The sequence below is a fragment of the Patiria miniata genome, unplaced genomic scaffold (genome assembly GCF_015706575.1).
Source record: "Patiria miniata isolate m_02_andy unplaced genomic scaffold, ASM1570657v1 HiC_scaffold_1, whole genome shotgun sequence".
Taxonomy (NCBI): domain Eukaryota; kingdom Metazoa; phylum Echinodermata; class Asteroidea; order Valvatida; family Asterinidae; genus Patiria; species Patiria miniata.
Window position 1 is genome coordinate 17,382,161 of NW_024037047.1, and position 19,387 is coordinate 17,401,547.

The 19,387-nt window shown below is 39.1% G+C and overlaps 1 protein-coding gene across 1 annotated transcript; it reads right to left on the bottom strand.

Annotated features, from left to right (window-relative positions):
• Positions 1–2,613: 2,613 nt before the first annotated feature.
• LOC119731156 (adhesion G-protein coupled receptor D1-like) lies at positions 2,614–19,006 on the bottom strand (the record flags this gene model as incomplete). The annotated part of the gene is made up of 21 exons (XM_038204205.1): positions 2,614–3,853; positions 3,962–4,085; positions 4,520–4,618; positions 4,800–4,841; positions 5,127–5,253; positions 6,805–6,890; positions 7,431–7,497; positions 7,595–7,661; positions 8,433–8,586; positions 9,394–9,499; positions 10,218–10,321; positions 10,413–10,536; positions 11,300–11,352; positions 11,507–11,609; positions 11,727–11,787; positions 12,727–12,852; positions 13,356–13,464; positions 14,801–14,869; positions 15,202–15,357; positions 17,261–17,289; positions 18,433–19,006. Coding segments are annotated over 21 exons (2,469 nt in total), but the record flags the coding sequence as incomplete, so codon positions are not given.
• Between the last annotated feature and the right edge of the window lie 381 nt (positions 19,007–19,387).

Consider the following 19,387-nt stretch of genomic DNA (forward strand, 5'->3'; position numbering starts at 1 on the left):
TAGCAACTTTTGATTTGAAATTGAGACCCTAGAATGCTGTTTTTCTCGGAATATACTTCTGAGCTGAAACTTCATCAGGTTAGTTGTTCAGCACCCTTCTGGATTCTATATCTATGGTTTATGCATCCTGGTGTGCGCGTTCGGCGTTGCGCGCAGCGCGTATTGTGCCAAAGAGCCAGCGCTACAGAGTTCGGTTGAACCCATTGACAAGACGACGATCAATGGGCTCTGTGGTTCAACCATAGATTCAACCTTTTCGAGATGGGGTGGTTTGGAAAACAGAAACACATTTCCACCTCTTTGTATTGCAATAAAAGATCAAGTAGCCTAGGCCTATATCAATTGACAAGAATCGATATGTCAGTTATATAAAACAAAATTAAAATATTGAGAGACTTTAAATTGTGAAATGCGAGGAATATAATCACTTGGTAAAGTACATGATTACCTTGCGATAATATTCCTCCCATTTCACTCTGAGCCACTAAATATGTGTTTAATATTGGTCGGATGTTACTGGTGTTTTTCGCAAAGTTGTTTTTTGTCCATGTAACAATACAAACAACGCATTGTAAGGGTTGTTTTTGTGAATTCCAGTGTTGCATATAGCGCACTTTGACCGTTGAATATCAAACTCCCACGTATACAAAATAAATAGAAATTATTATATAACCGACATACAGATCCTTGTCATTTGATTGGTGGAACTCACATCACGTGACATTCGTTATTGCTCCCATTCACGCCGCGGCTCAAAAAGTACTATCCGCCCACGGGGAATGGGAAATAATATTCAGCAGTTAGGATCATGACGCGGTATTTGTGTGCAAATACATGCTGGTGTGTGCGTTCAGCGTTGCGCGTAGCGCGTATTGTTCTAAAGAGCCAGCGCTACATCGTTGGGTTCAAACATTTCGTGAAGGGGTCGGTAAAATCTGGACTTTTCCAATTCACTCGGCTTCGCCTCGTGAAATGGAAAAGTCCAGATTTTACCTTGCGATAATATTCCTCCCATTCCACGCTGAGCCACTCAATATTTGTATACCATTCAATCAGGGGATGGTGTAATTTTAGACCCAATATCACGATTTCTGTATTGACACAAGCACGTATTCGATAAAACCATTAGCAGGAAGTCGTCTCAATGTTTGATGAGAATTCTCATTTCTTAATTGTCTCAGCAGCATTCGCTATATACAGGGAGGTGCAAACAGAACAAAACCCACTCTTGACAGCATTTTTCACCTACTTCTTAAGCTACTTATAGAAATTCAAATTTGTGGTATTAAAATATTGAACTTTATACATAAGTGACACAAAAAAGTATTGCAAAAATGCATATTTTGTCTCTGAGATAGGTATGGCATATACTTTAAAAATATCATGTGTCAAACCCTTTTGTCCACAGATGGCTTATTCGATCCGGTTGACTAATGAGCTCCGGAGCTTGATTTACATAGACTTACACGTGGACAACAGTGATTTTGGCGACTTATATTCAAATTAGCATAATAAGACTATCCTTGCGATTTTTTTCAATTTGTTTTCACCCACGTATGGTTAAAGAGCTATACTTTCCTACATTATAAAAACAGTAAGTTAAAATTCCTGTCAAAAGTTGGTTTCCTTCCCAGTGCACCCTGTCGGTCTTGTGAGACGTAAAGCCCAAATTCCCAAATTGCATTGTCAAACTTAAAGAATTAAAAACAGGGCTCTTCCATACTTTGTCTGCATTCCTATAACAATGGGTGACTTTTTTATTTAACTTGGATTTACCGTTTTAATAAAGTCTACATTTTTCAGTGAATAAAGTCCCTTATCTTCTGATCTACATAATTTTGAGCATAATCACTTTCATTAGTATCAACTACGATACTTTCCAACTTTTGTAAAATTAGTTTTACAACAATGATATAATCAGTCTACAGGCATAACCAATAACTCGACTTCATAAAAAGCTTCACAATTTTTTGATCAATTTAAATTTGCTTAAAGTTTAGTGAAGGGTTATAGACAACCTACGGAAGATCCTCTGAAGAACTCAAAGAAAATTTGAGAGAAACTTCTATAAACATATTGTTTGGAGTTCTCAATATATAAACCAATTTTATATAATACGAAGAGTGAGAGACCCATGCGTAAATGTTTTTCTTTAGTCAAATGTTTGTTTTGTGAAAACAAAATTCTCGAGAAATCCGTGGACCGATGTGGCAGTGTTTTACATTATTTACATGCGACGCCCGTAATGTTATAGTTCTTTATCTCTTTTTCAAATGCGATTCCTCGGTACCAGATACAAATATCTTTCAGCATTTGCTGGTTTGTGCTTATAATATAAGATTAGCTTCATCCATTTTCTGCGATAGGGATAAACAAGAGCTAAACCTTTAACTTCACACGAACGTGTATCGCCATGATGCCACATCGTCAGTGCACTTACAAGGATACATGACATTGTTTAAAGTTCGCTGGAGTTCACTGATTGTCCTTACGTAGCATATAATTTTCGACATGAACTCAATACTATTTACATTTTATGATATTATATTTCGAGAGTTCGCTGACAGGCTCGCTAACTAAATTTCCACTCATTCATTCATTCATTCATTCATTTGATCATTAACTGTTGTGATGACATGATGAGTTGGGCTCATCTGTCCCCCTGTCAAGCATGGTGTTTGAAAGAGAAGATCCACTCAGACCAGTTTCCAACTCGATGGATGTTTTCAGGGTCATGTTGGGACGACCTCTACGACAGGGGGCATCAAGTTTCCAGAGAATTCCCACTCAGTGAGTTATATTAATACACAATCGACATAAACAGTTAGAGCGTATAAGATGATAACCAATGTTACTCAAACTTACAACTTGAAATTACTAAAATTGATCATTAGAGTCTACATCAGTTATTAGAACACGCAATAGGTTATGAACATTCCAATCATCGTATGACTACAATTTTATGATACAATTTAAAATTCACTTTTTATATTGTATGTTTTCATTTCACATCTAAAAATATCTTCCGTCACCTTTCAGAATAGTTTCTAAATATATATTAAGTCCAGATACCTAACAAATACCTTTGATAACTGATATGCTAAAAAAGGCTAAGGAAAGGGTAATCATTTCATAATCGCATAAATAATTCAATTACATATCCTGAACGGAATAATTATGAAATATACATTGTTATCATTCATTTAACAATAAATTTGTTGACTGCTGTGATGTGGGATATGACGTTTTTGACATCCGAGGTGCACAAAGCGTTATGCGCCCGAGGGGGTTAGAAATGCCATAGCCCACATCACCATGTGGCAACGAGTCGAAAAGATAAAGGCTTGTAACTAACGTCTTACTATGCACGAAATAAATGACGTCACTGCGATGTAACCTTTGATAACTGCAGGCTTTCTTGCAGCACTCAGTCGCGAGCGTCCGGGCAATCCCTACACGCGTGCGCAAGGCGCGTAATTAAAAGCAACGCAGTGTATAATGAACTTTATTTATAATGGAACGCAGTATACATGGAATAGTTTATATTCAACGCGTATACGAAATAAACGTTTATTATTAACACGTGGCTGTTCTAAACCAACGAAATTACAGTAGGCTATGCAAGCACGCCATAATTCGCCCTTTGCATTTTTCGTTATGCACTTTCGGTTCAAATGGTTCCAATACTGCTTTACATGAGGTGGGCGTGGTTTAAACTGAAGTGACGTCACACTTACGAACCAGATTGTTGATTTGTGAATATTTTATCGTTCTTCGTCCAGCTTCCACGCAGCGAATTTAACGTTGGTTGGTGTAAGGTAAGATCCATCCGATGCGGGAGTCAAAATCATATCTGTTGAAATAGAAAGAACGACATTTACTCTTCATGGGAAACATGTAGCATTTACACATATTTTGTAATGAAGCTAGTGAGAGATATAGATGATATATGTAAACATACGTGTGGTGATGTGAGTCGTTGTCTTGGTCTGTATCTTCAGTGTCGCCATCTGTTGTCCCTGAGGCTCGCCCGATGAGCAGGTAGTGGACACATCGACACGGTTCCGTTTGCCCCAACCACCTTTCTGTTTATTCACATAAAGGCAGTAGCGGTCATGTAAGGACTTCAGTTCAACTACTGAGTAACATGACTGCAATTAGCCACTACTCAATTGATCGCATTGATCTTTAAGGAGGAGTCAAGTTGGCGCAGTCTTTCCACTGCTAGGGCCTAGGTCCGACTACTGTTCTGGTCCAGAGTGTATGTGATTTCAATCCCTACCTGATTTCGTGGGTTTTACTCCCACCTCTAAAACTAATTTCTTCTCATTGTCTTCTGTAAAGGTTTCTTCAAGCTTGCTAGCCATAGTGCCTATGGCAATTTTGAGGAATCCTTGGTTTCATTACAAGAAATAGACAAAATTAATTAATCTTAAATTCAAATGAAGATTGGTAGGTGGATATCATGACGAACTGTTGAACTCAGAAATATAGAAATCAGGGTGTACGAGAGACATACCAAAGGATAGCCGTAGTTCTCAGCAGTCGAAGCTTTCGAGATTGCGTCTCCACGAGTGAGGGCGCGCTTTTCCCTGCTTCGCTGGATTGCACTTCGAACCTGCAGTGCAAAACGAACACATTTGACGTCAAAGAATCGCACATGTATTTTGTCACTAATAACATATTTTGTAACATCCGTGCTACCTATTGATTGAGACATTTTTGTAATTTATAACAAGGGTTCCAGTCGGCCCCTGCACAATTCTATTGAAATTAGTTTAATTTGATTGTAATCTTACCTCACTGTTAAAGGCGCAGTAGATCAGGAAAATGAACACTCCCTGCGTTAACGAAAGAAGTGATTAACAATAAAGTACACTGTTGTTGTACTTACTTGCAAATTGAACAGAAAATTCAATCTAGTGCATCGTTGATTTTAATCAACAATCAATCATTAATTAAAATTAAATTAACATTGGCGTGATCAAAACAGAACAACTTCAGATATAGTGATAAGGAATGTCACTGTACCTAGTGTTTATTTCTTTGTATATTATACATCATGCGATCCATTTAATTAGCAAAGTTTGTATTAAAATCACAAGCATGCAATCAAGTGTTTTTACCTGAAGGGCATTGAAGATGACGAAGAGATATTGAAAGACGAGTGTGTTGGGATCCATTGACAGGACACCAAACACCCACGTCAAGCCAAGAATCGGTAGCAGAAACAACGAACCCTTCAACCCAGCTCTGTAACGGTAAGAAACAGGATTACTAATTACAAAAATTTGCTTAGCACAAAAAAGTCTGGCTTATAAAAGCAGGTTACCAGCCAAAACTCCATGTGATTTTTTATGCTAAGCAAACAACAGCTGAATACTAGTCCCTAGCAATATACATCACGTGGAGTTTTGGTTGGTAACCTGATTTTATAAGCCAGACTTTTTTGTGCTAAGCAAATTTGTGTGCTAAGCAGCGCCGTGAAATTGGCCCCTGATGTCGTTGAGCTGCCGAATAATTGGCGTAATAACAACGCACAGCGTTACCGCCCCCTCCCGGACAGACACACCTGCCGCTTCATATCAAAATATTTCCAAGGAGGAATGCTTCAATACAGGTATATTTTTTTCTTTTTCTCTTTACACAACAATTCCATTTCCAAACACCAGTCTGCTGACCTTCATTAGCTTATAAACATTTGTTTGTTTGGGATACATTTTTAGTTGAGGGTTCACGTGCTCTTTGGGTGTGGCGCCCTACTGAATCGGTCATTTTGTTCACATTACAGCAGTTGTTTTTGTTAACATTACAGCAGTTGTGAACTTTCCAATGAGACATTGAACGAATTGCAACGAACACATCAATCCACCCTAAGTTATCATTGTTTTATAATTCAGCTTTCAAAGTAGGAGCGGAATGCTCCTAATCCAGCTTAGACTTGACTCAAGTTGGACTCAAGTCGATATCCACAACACACAATGTAATCAGAACCCATCCATGAACTACTTCATCAACGTCGATCCCAAAGTGCAACAAGTGCCATATTAACATGCGTATCACCTCAGTGTCTGTACGTGCATACTGCACAGACCAAGCGCATCAACCGACTAGGACCAAGTCTAAATTCAGCTCGAGCGTGAACCGAGCGCAACATCCCAAACTCCCATTTCTAATGAATCATTAATTGCCTCTTAATTCGGGCGATTCACAATGCAGTGCGCCACCAAGAGTTTGCCACGGAGAGTTCAATTTTCCCAGTGCATTGTGGGAGATGGGCGACAAATTCGCAGCGCGGGACATTTGAAATTGTTAGTTTTTCCAGCCAGAAAGTTTGTAAAGGTATGATTCGAATATAATGTTTGCCCTTTTCTTTTCTTTTTATCAATATGGAGTTTTTTGTAAGGCGGCAGAACGCTATGCCCCAATCTATGACAAATTAGCTCAAGTTTTCTACCGACACTCATTCAAATGGGCCACGTTTTGTCAACTGTAAACTTGAAAAATGAACTCTCCATGGCAAACTCTTGGTGGCACACTGCATTGTGAATCGCCCGAATTAAGAGGCAATTAATAAATTATTTGGTTAAGGGCGTCATATTCTTCTAACGTTCTTTCGAATACAAAATAAAGTAGAAAAGTTACGGGGATATATCCTTTAACAGGCCTTTTCCAAGTAAATTGTCCACGCTTCGGACATTCGGATATTAAATTACTCTTGCCGCCATTACTTCAAGCCAACCGCGCGAGACAAATCATGTTACTCGATAAAAACAGTCATCAGAGGATCTGTGGATTACTTACTTGACGTGATCATACTCCTTATCTTTATTGGCAGCAGCTGACGTCACGATAATTCGTACAACCATCACAAGAACAATCACATTCACCTGTTGATGTAAAAACAAAGCGGCATCTGAATGTATATCGCACAAGTACGCATATCTAAATGAATTTAAACAAAACCATGGTCAAAACGTAGTTTGGGTAAACCCAAGAACTACATTCTTAAAGTGTAGAGATCTTATTATGAGAAAGGGAACTTTTTAAGACCAGACGGCGAAGTTCTCAGTCACTTAGGCCATCAGCTTGGGGGTCTGGTCGGTATCAAATCAGGGCATAAATGATTATAGTGCGCATGCGCAAGGTATACCGCCCCTAGAGTATAACAAGCATTTGATGGACATTTTGAAAAAAAAGGGTGACAACACCCAAAGCTGCAACCGCTGCAATGCTATCACATATTTTCCAACTCTGGAGGTGTATACCTTGCCAAAAAACGCTATGACGATTATTCCCCTCATGTGATACCGGTTGCCAAAATTTTGGACCGAGGCTGATGGCCTAACTATCCTTAACTGCAACAAAGGAGTGTTCGAGATTAAGTCTATTTGTAAACGTCATTAATATTAAAACAGTCCCATTCCTACCATGATGATAGCCAATGCTGGTCCAACGAATGCCCAGATCACGTTGCTCTCCATAGACAACCAACAACTGAAACAGAAAATTACAGCATAATATCAACATAAGCGATATTTACCATTGATCAAATTAAAGTGAGGCGAGGGCAAACACAAACACAAAGGAATACCTGTCGTAATTGACATAATCGTCCCACCGTGATGCCGCCGAAATGATGACAACCACGCTAGGTGTCCCTAAAAAGAAATAAGAAAAAAAAAGTCACTCATCGATGTCAATTAACCATCCACAAAAAAATGTGCAAAGTGGTCCCCTCCGCAAATAAAGCGAAGAACCTGAATTGACTTTTCAGTTAGTGGCCACGACCGTAGCCTTCGACATTATCCGAAATTCGTTTAACGGTATACACTTAAAATGAAGAGAAGATACTAATTAATATTTTAAAGGGAAGATACAACTTTTGCAAACATCAAAATACGAAATGATCAAATTATCCCGAAATACCTTACTGAATTATTAGAAAATGACAGTCTAAAACATCCTGTAAAATTGTGGCTCCTGGTGTGCTGACACTTTCAAGGAAAAGTGTATTTTTCTAACGCTGGTCGGCCGACCAGCGTTGGAGAAAACTGGCTTTTTTCAAAAACTGCTCCTAATTGTTCATATTAGTTATTCTGCATTTTCTTTGCAATTGATTACACACCTGTGAATGGGTACAAGCCTGCTAGACTGATTCTTTGACCTAACACTTCCTCAAAGTCTATACATTGCTGCGTTTCATCTTAAGTAGGGGCGGGGAACAAGACTACAAGAACATGATTGGATTTCTTGGTTTTTCCAGCATCTACAAGCCCAAAACGTGAAACATGTCAGTTTAACAATATTTGCTATAACATACTAATCGCCAAATCCGTTTATTTCTGAAAATTGCAGCAAAAGCAAATGTTGTACATTCCCTTTAAGTTGTAATTTCATAAGGAACAACGGATGTCAGAGAATGTCCTTACCCCATCCGATGACCATGTAAGTCTTCTTTTTGTCCATACCGTTGGAGAACACTCGCACGATTTGGAAGTAGAGGTGAGCGCCCTCAACGAGCATCCAGCAAAACACAGCCAGGAAGAAATAGTGCATCAGGATAGCGACGATACGACAGACAACCTGGATAAAAAGAGAATATCTTGTAAATTATCTGTAAAAAAATGTGTGTTTTTTTCTAACTGATAACTGGTAAAAATTATTGATGGTAAGTGTCATGTGTGATTAATCGGTTTTCAAAATAATGTAATTATTTGTATATGTTATTTTATTGGGATATGATCTGGTGATGGTTGTCCTCCCCTATAATCTGCTTGTGAATCACATTGTGCAGTTTCCACACAACTGCACAAACAGTCGTGAATTTCTATACGCCCGAGGAAAATGCTTTGTGTTTCCCTTACAAATCCCGTTGTTCTTGTAATATGTATAACACTCTCCCAAAGACTAAACACATAACCATACGATCGAGGACCGTTTGCAACAAAAGACCCAACGTTCGAGGTCTGAAAGGATATTTCCTCTATCGTAAAGCCATACATGTACACTGTCAAAAACTGTGTTTAGAATTTAAACACATTTTAAACACTTAATTGTGGCCATTGTCTTCACATGTTTGAATCTAATGAAGTCAATTGACAGGCTAGCTGCACATAAGTATTTGTCATACCTCTGTCATCATCTGTCTCAGATAAACGAACATGAGAATATATATTTGACATTTTTATAAGTATTTATCATTGACACTATCAGGCTTTCACACTGTGAACAAATCCTAAACTTTAGACTAAACATGTGAACAAAGTGGTTAGAAAAAGTGTTTAAACTCTAAGCACTATTTGTTCCTTTTACGCTTTTGCCTAAACTGTCATTATGTTTTCGTCATGGTTCGAAACAAAATGAAAAGGGAAACATATCATTACTACTTACCTGTTGTTTCGCAGCCATGCCAGAGACAAGCAGGAGAAAGTGCGCCACTATGAGTGCAACGGATAGGTTCATGTGGATGGTAACACGCTCAGATTTCAACAAAGATCTAAATGAACAGAAACACAACATGCACGACTTCAATTCAAACTCTCCGGCGGTTAAATGAGATACAATTCAACAATGGTATCCCAAACATCAAACATCAGTAATAAAAATTATTATTATTAGCGATAATTGAGTATTAGGGAGACATTCGCATAGACGTGTGCACACATTTTTTTCAAACTTCAATGACCTCTAACCCCAATCTTACCTTATCCTACCCCACGAATTTCGGTATTTTTTCTACTTGGACCACGAGCAATAGCCTATTTGCAACGATACCATTTTTGCCTCTAAGTAGGGGCACATGTCTCCAAAAGGTATAACTTATGACGCTAAAGAGTATCCCAAAGGTTATACTTGTTAATATAATAATAACTCTTAATGCTATAATAGGGCGACTGTCCCATAGACTTGTGAACAAACCTAAACTGTCACCTAACCCAAGTTTACCTTATCCTTTCTCCACAAAATTCGGTATTTATAATAATTGGACCACGAGGAATCGATCTAGATGGGTCGCGACAATAACATTCATTGTTCTAAGGGTAGTCTGACAATAGGGCGACACAAATTTGTCACCCCAAAAGGGCGTGTCAACCTAATCCAGACGAGACTAGCAAAATCTGTCGCTCGTACACAGCATTCAGTAATATAAACATCACTCATGACAATCATGCAATGTGCCAGCATACCCGAAGATGACCAGATCAACAAGTTACCTCAGAGCCATGAACACAGACAGAGTAGTCATGAGACCCATGATGGACAGACCACACAGGAGATACGTCAGGACCTCAAGAGCCTTCTCGTCTGCTTCAGAAATCTGCAAATGAGTGAAAGGGAACCCTGTAACGCAACTATCACTGTATATTAAAAGATATGTGCACCGTTTAAAGTTGTGCTATAATAATTACCTCAAAATCTTGAAGTTGCATGAGTACTGCAAAACTTGTTGTGTGGTTGCACTTGCAGCTGATGGACGATGACGTATCTTTGTTTTTGTCCACGTAACAACCAACGGTACTCCATTCTCCTGACCTGAAGGGTGCAAACCACCAAAAAAACTGAATGTAAACTTCTGCACTGCGCTAAATATTTTGTGATCTAAAAGGTTATTCTGAATAAGAGGTCCTTGTCGCATATATACTTAGGACAGATTGTAGAAATATTACTGGTCATCAAGCATGTGTCACTAGCACTGGAGATCAAGCACTGGTGGCTTCCAACACTGGGGATTCCGTACACACAAAAACCCAATGGTGGGCCTATTTCGCATAGAGATGAGGGCTACATTTAGACCTGGGCTGATAGATTGGCAACCGTTTTAGGATTTTTTGGAGGGGGGGGGGTAACCAATATTGAGCTATATCTGGTAAAATTTAAAAGAAAATTGTCCTAGAGGTCGTTATCTTTCATTTCCATTGGAATTCTGTCCGATTTGGTGTTGTTTTCTACGAGCGCGTATTTGGTGGAGTGGAACCTGTCGTATAAAAACAGTTTGCATCTACACTGCAAAAACTGTAGTGTTAATTTAGCACCATTCGGTATCTATATAGGACAACACCAGTAAAATTTGACACCAGATGGTCCTATTTAGATACCAATGGTGTAAATTTATTACTCCGGTTTTTGCAGTGTACTGTCTGCATTTCCAAAGTGGAACAATAACACAATCACAATGAATTTCATTTGTTTTACCATCAAAGCTAGCATAAAGCACCATTGCATGTTCTGTATGATGCTCTCCTGTACTGTAATTTTATGTCACTTTTTTATAAGGTATTGAAGACTGTTAACCTACCGTTTACTTTCATCCAGGAATGCGCACACGGGTTCCTCATTTGGTTTTCGTTCCTACAAATGAAGCGAACTCTTAAATAATTTTCTTTTACAATTGAAATAAAATTAAGTCTTTTTTATTAGCTTCTGTGTGATATAAAATGGTATGCTGTACTTTGGAAAAGTAAGAAACGATCACTGTTTAATGAAACTGAAAGTAAAAATTTACCTGAAGAAGTTTCAGTTGTAATGTGACTGGAACGGATACGATCTGACCAGAAACTTGCAGTGAATGAACGATGACGTGGCTAGCAGGTTGTCTCCTCGACAATCTGTATAGAAAGAACGACAATGAACAGGGCTACCGATCAGACAACAGTTTGGCAATTTAAAAAAAAAATTGAGACTATGGAATTCCATAAATTGTTTTTCCATGTTTTGACGCGTACCTTTCGTGAATGAGGTTCCCTTTCCTTGTTAACAAAGTTGTGAAAGAGAGATTGTCGTTTCCTGCAAAATGAAAACAAATTAATGCATGTTGAAGGTAGCCAACAAACTGAAAGGAATTTTAAATAAAATCTTGCAGTCGCTATAAAAATTTTCCCAATTTTATAAATTAGTTTGGCCCAAAGATTCGTTTATCGCGCCATTTTCGATTTTCACCGTGAAAAATACATCTTCTTTTTTTAATGTTTTATTAGAGTAATATTGGAGTTTATTCACTTTTCAATGAGACACACAACAAAAACAAATCGAAAGCAACACCCACCGACGTTTAGTGTTTGATTTATACCTTTCTAATTACTGGCTCTCAGACAATGATTTGGCTCTCGCAGGGCGGGTTTATTTGTGCGCAAATGAAAGCCCCTTTTTAGAGGCTTGCAGACGCCCAAAATAGAAATAAAGTAGATATTTCTTTAATTAAAACAAAACAAAATTCCAATAGAAGAACAAAAATCCCTTTTGTTTTAAGAGCACGGGGTATGCATGTTAAACCTTAAGATTCGCCCCAACTTTTTCCGCGATACCAGTGCCAAAAAAAATGTCCCGATCTGAGCTTTCCTGACTGTTTAGCCTCGAGTCTTGCGCATCTTCATTGATACCAAAAACATACAATTCTGTCCATGGGCTACCGCGCAGCAAATTTGTTTAGTCGCTATGCGTCGTTAAAACTGAATTTCCCCATATTGTGTACACAAAGCAGAATTACCATTGGTGCATAAAAAAATTGAATAATGAATTATCAGATAATTCCAAAACCCCTTAATCTATAGTCGTGAAATTTCTTCGGTATGTTTAAAGTGTTCTATGCATGGACCAAGTTTCATAACCTTTCGTCACTCGATGGCCGAGAACTGAAGGGGGGGGCGGAATCCCCCCCCCCCCCCCCACCAGCTGTGAGATGGTCAAACAATCCGGCTTAAGTTAATATAACTTGACAAAACTTACCTTGCAACATCAAGTTGTCAATTGTTTGTTTTTCCAGAGTTATTGACGTACTTGAAGACTCGTCATCAGACGACCGTGACTTGAAGCTGTATTCACTTATATTCGTGGACTTCAGCACTTCGTACTCTATTTGTCAATCAATAAAATGGATGCTATATTAATGTGGAGTGTTTATTTCACAAATTTGGTCAACAGAGGGCGCTCGCCTACTCGCCCTTAAATTGCCAAGACTAGCCTAGCTGTATTATGTGCACTAATCTAAAAATAGAACGTGCGTCCATGCAGCGGATGGATCTGTCTGTAAAGACCGGCAATCGGTTTTGTGTAACGATAAATAGACTGCACATGCCTAGAAACTAGATTGGGAGGTATTTGATATATTTGATATTCATGTTTACTCTAAAGAAGGAAAGGATTAGGTCCTCATCAGTATTGTAAAACACATGTGCTAGTGTGTGTATAAAAATACTCGCCCAAGCGAGACCCAAAATCAACCCCCAAACGCTATATACCGCGCGAACTACATTAATGTTACTTCACTCATAAAGACCTGACAAAAATCACAAAACACAAGTACACTTGTCAGTAACAAAATAATAGAGGATATGCAAATAATGGAGTTGTCCTACCTAGATTGTTAGCTTTCCGGACGTGTTGATACTCTGAGGGCGCCTTCCTCGCCAGGTCCTCCAGCAGATTCTGTGAAGATTGGACTAAGTTGGTGGCAAAGTCCGGTACCTATTAAACAACGAACGAAATGAACTATTGGTAAATTTGTTTGAGAACATCTGTTTTGATTATTCCTGCTAGAGTTTCTGACTGCGCTGACCTTAAATCAGAACTGTTTAGAGAGAGTTGCGACAACTATAAATTTGGACATAAATTTCACTCAAACTGATCTCGCGTACTGTGCGTATTTTCGCACACAACCACCAGTTTTTGACAGTTCAAGCTTAAACTAACCTAACCCCAGGAATTCATGACAGAATGTCTCCCGCTACAACAGAGAGGCTGCTTATTCAAATTTGGTTAGGAATTATGAAATTGCAGGCGAAATTCGTACTGATCGCCACTGCGTGTATTGGTAGGCCTATATTGACAAATGCTGCACCATTCAAATGAAATCCGTTGTCTCAATAAAACGCTCAAACCTCTTATGATAAGGCGAACAATATAAATAGAAAGGTATCGCATTGCCTACGTGCGAGAAAATTTAGTCAGGCTGTGTATGACAGCGGTATATCATGATTATGTAGCGTGTTATTGTGCCTGGCATGAGTGGTGAAATCAAGTAAATCAAGTCCCATAAAGACCAGTGATAAATCCCGATACTTCTTAAATTTCTTCTTAAAATACCCAGAACTCTCACAGGTGTTCAGGCTGCACAGAAAAAAATGATGATCAACATATTTTTTTTGGTGGGTTGACCGATGACTTTTTGGAGAAATTCTCACCTAGAGAAGACCACCCCTAAAACGAATTATATTTCTCAAACTGGAAAGTAACCATTTTGAAAAAGGATCCCTCCACAACATGGCTAAATAGCGCCACTTTCAGACCCAATTGCATCTGAAATGCTCAGAATTGAAAGCTCCAAGTCCAGGCCAGAAGTGCAGTGCCATAATATCTTTAAGTACCCAATTCCATGACTCTCAGAACTCGCTGATATAAATAATTTGAATGTATAACCATTATTCATGAGCTCGGCGGACGTATGTTAGGCATATTTTCTTGGTTGCACCCTGAGCGAGTGGCGGGGCAGTTTGTATTTCCGTCCGTGTTTCACGGTGGGCCATGCCAACGTCGTACGGCCACTTGTGAACGTACGTCGTGGCGCAACATTAACCAAAAAGAAGCCTGACTTTGCTCCCCCCCCCCCCTCAAATAAACCACAAAGAAATCTTATATATGCATAAACACTTGTATATATGAAGAATAATAAGGTTCGGTGAAGAAAATCGACTGGAGCGGGTTCAGGGACCGGCGACTTCCGTATTGTTGTTCGGTTGTTCCATTCAGTGCAGTAATTACTGAACTTTTGAAAATGAAGTGAACGAGATTTTATGTTACTCACCGCTTGTGCTGTATCCCATGTTTCCACAAAGCGGTCATCTAACAAGTTATCGACATTGTCCACGTAGGTCTAAAATTGAAGAATCAAAAGGATTTGTTCAGGACAGAGCATTATAGTTCACACCGTTGTGTACAACTCAGGTATAATAAATGTTGTAATGAAATCAAAATGATGACATTGCTGATTAAAAGTGACTGGTGATGAGTTTCTTTTTGTTATATCCGATGTTGTTTAACGTGCCGCAAGTCTTACATGACTGTGAATTAATGTCCCTTATTTGACTTAATATCGATCATGTGCAGTTGGATAAGGGTAACAAGCATAAACTATATGTAAAATTGCAGTGATGCTGAACTTGAGTCGCTTCCCTGTTCCTTTGGAGTTGCATTGTAAGAACTTACATCGGCGTAGTCTGTGACATTTGCGACTCCAGCCGGTATGACGTCATGGTCAGCTATCCAAGTCATCAACGCCAGCAGATCGTGCAGTGGCAATTGTTCTTCAGAGGTTCGATTCTTGATGTCCTCTACTGTCGTTGACTCCGGTAAACAATCAAACTGACCACACACAAGGTTACAATCAAATCAAAGAGAAGAAAGCGCTTGTTAAAAAAAAACCCGACATTACTAATTAATTATTGCTCATGTTTCGTAAATTCAACCAAGTTGCCTCAATTAATAGAATTTAGAGATATAGGCCTACGCACTTAAATTGGCTTGTCGTCTCAAGGTATGCTATTTTCATTTCAGTGAAAAAAATCCACGTTGAAATTGGATTGGTAAGATAACTTTGATTAAAGGGAATGTACGACATTTGCTTTTGCTGCAATTTTCAGAAATAAATGGATTTGGAGGATTAGTATGTTATAGCAAATATTGTTAAACTGACTTGTTTCACGTTTTGGGTTTGTTTATGCTGAAAAAAAAACCCAAGAAAACTAATCAATTTCTTGCAGTCTGGTTCCCCGACCCCACTTAAGATGAAACTAACGTAACGACTTTGGGGAATTGTAAGGTCAAAGAATCACTCTAGCAGGTTTGTATTCCTTCACAGGTGTGTAATCTATTGCAAAGAAAATGCGGAATAACTAAATATGAAAAAATCATAGGTCTGGAGCAGTTTTTGAGAAAAAGACAGTTTTTTCCAACGCTGGTCGGCCAACCAGCGTTGGAAAAATACAGGTTTTTCTTGAAAATGTCAGCACACCAGGAGCCAGAATTTTACAGGATGCTTTAGACTGCCAATCCCTAACAATTCAGTAAGGTATTTCGTGATAATTTTATCATTTCGTTTTTTGATGTTTGCAAATGTTGTATCTTCCCTTTAATAAAATGATTACATTTTCATCGAGAAAAAAAAACCGAACACTCCAGCCTGGTTCTAAATTTCAGTAGATACAGTGTTTAGACCAATGCAAGCACGCTGTCACGGTATATATCACGAAGGCCCCCTTCAATGGCGAAAACATTGTGCTATAGCTATTGATCCGTCATGAGGCAGTTGCCTGGTACAATGGCTGGCATTGAAGTAGCCTCCGTCAACGTACAATGATAGCGTGCCATCATGTTAAAGATGCGTTCCCGAGCTATTTAGTAGTTTCACCTCGAAAATAGAAAAAAAATCAATTGCCAGTTTCTAAGGCCAAAATAAAAAAGTCTCCGGTTTCTGGTATGCGCGCGCGTCGCCGTAGCCATGCGCGTCGGCAAAATGAAAACGTTTTTTTTTCAATGAAAGATGATGTCTCAAAACCGCCAAACTCACTGGTTTGACTGGAATCCTGCTGCTGCACAATTTTAACGTGTTTTTAGATTTGGTTATGGTCGAGAATAAGCTTTATGTGGCCTCTCTGGACTCACATATATTTGCACTAAGTTTAGTCGGGCACCATTTGCAGTCATCAGCCAGCCGACATTTGAAGCAAAAAAAATCAGGTAAAATAAAAAAAAGCCGCGTCGCCGCACCACTTTTTGAGCAAGCTCCATACCAGAAACCGGAGACTTTTTTTTTGGCCTAAACGATACTAATGTTATTCACTTTGAATGAGACATCGAACAAAAAAAAATCCACCGACGTTAAGTTTTTGAATTATTTCTTCCCAAGAATCGATTTATTGGCTGCCAGATAATAATTCGGCTCTCGCAGGGCGGGTTCATTTGTGCGCAAAATGAAAGGCCTTTTGCCAAAGGGTTGCAGACGCACCAGCTCGAAATAAATTAGTTTTTGCGTTAAACAAACACACAAATTGAAGTTACCTTATATGAGAGGAAAACAAAATCAATGTTTGTGTCAGTTAGCTTAAGCGCCTTGAAACATGACCAAGAACGCATCAACGCATCCTTAAATTTTCTGGACTTTGATTTTCGCTTTCATTTTTCAATGAGTTTCACTTAGTTGCTAATGATAAGTGTATCTGTGATTGTTGCAGAAATTAAAGGTAATAACTATACATATCAATCTTACCTCGATGTGACCCACAAAGCATCGAGAATCTGAAAGGCATGGACATAAAACACATTGAAATCACTTCAAAATAATCACTACAAATCTAGTGACTGGATGTAGTCACCGAGATACTCTGGGTACGCCATCTTGACAATCAAAGCGAGACATATAATGCGAACTAACATGGCGGCATTAAATAGTGCCACGGTGAACGGGTGACTCTCAAAGTTACAGCAAACAAACAGTCGTATAAATGGATACATTATATTTCCCCAAAACACCAATTTGTGGATGCTAGTTAGTCCAGCTCATGTCTCATTGGATACACAAGTCTATTGAATACATGTACGCCAGGTACATAAACAAAAAAAAAACATCGATTGCTACTAAGCGGAAGCAAGGCTATTAAATTCCGAACCTTTAGCTACTTTACTGGTAGCCTTTCGCCCAGGCTATCGTGGCTTAGAGCGGCGGAGTTGCGAAGACCCGAAGTGACTGGAGCAAAGATTAAGTCAGCAAGCACGAGTGGCAAAGCCACGAGGCCTTTTACAACTTGATTTTGTTGAATTATTCATAGTTTTTATGCAAATAAGAAGCGTGCTGAAGGTTAACCAATCACAACGCAGATTTTGCCTAGTCGCTTCCATTTTTAAAAGAAGGGGGAGTAAGGAAAACGTAAGAGCAAATTACTGTAAGTTCAGATGAAAAATAAGTTCATACCCTCAAATAATTTCTTGAAATACCCTTATAAGTAAAGTTAAAATAAGATAATGTAAGAACAATTACGTGGTCACGATCTCGTGGAAAACTAGACTCGCATTTTTTGTTTTTAAATTGTGTGCAAGCATCCGGGCGCGTCGACGCGTCCAGGTAGTAGCCACGCACGCACGAAAAGGCTGATGATTGGTTGGAATTTTGCTACCCTTTTGGGGTAACAAAAATCGAGATTATAAAGAAAAACATAGGAATTTCTCGACAAGTTACAAAAGGCCCTCGTGGCTTTGCCACTCGCATGTGTGGTCTCCATCTCCAGTCGCTTCGCGTTTTCGCTGCTTTGAATGCGGGCAAGTTAAGCCACGATGGCCTTGGTGAAAGGCTACTTTACTGGCAGAAGCAAACACATATTTAAACCTACTAAAATTAAAAAAAGGGTTTGTTGTCGCTTTCGGAATAAACGTAACATTTCTTACTTTCAGCCGTAGTTGACGGTGTCAAAGATGATGTCATAGGATGAAACGATGAAGTTGGCAAATCTGCCCAAGTGTCGGTCCATTGCGGTGCAGTTGTGGGTTGCTCGGTAGAGTGGGATAAATCTGCTGTCGTTTGTTCATTGGTGGAAACTGTATCGGTTGCTGGTGCATTTGGAGACTGTGCAGTTGATTGCACATCAGTTGAATGTGCAGATGTAGTTGACTGTACATCAGTTGAAGGCGCATGAGCAGTTGACCGTGGATCAGTTGAATATACAGACGTAGTTGACTGTAGATCAGTTGAAGACGCAGGAGTAGTTGACCGTGGATCAGTTGAATACACAGATGTAGTTGACTGTAGATCAGTTGAAGACGCAGTAGTAGTTGACCGTGGATCAGTTGAAGGCACATCGGTTTTGAGAGAAGTTGCCGACTTTTGGGTTGTTGACTGAGAAATTGTTGTGGATGTCTTGGTGGTGACGGAAGCAGACGTGGTGGATTGCGGAGTCGTTTGTGCCTCAGTTGTTGACTCCACTACGGACGTGAATGCAATGACAAAATCAGAGATGTTATTTTACTGGAGATTAATCTAAATCAAAATTAGTGTGCTCAAGTAGTAATGAATAGATTTACACGTAAACTACTACGGACAATTCTTGAGTTTTCCACAAAGACTGAAACAGAATATACAGGCACGACACAACATAAAACACAACACAACACCCGAACACGCGCATCGAAAATTATTGCAGCCTGCCGCATGACGTTGCAGTTGCGCAAAATAGGGGCACACATTTTAAGTTGAAATAAAAAAAAAGATAGTGGGTTAGTAATAATGATGAGTAACAATAAGTTTAGAAAAGGTACAAAAGTGTTCTTCGTCACACCATTCTGTCTGCGTGTGTGAGTATGTCCATGCCTGTATTATTTGTTCGTCCGTCTGTCTATCTTTTCG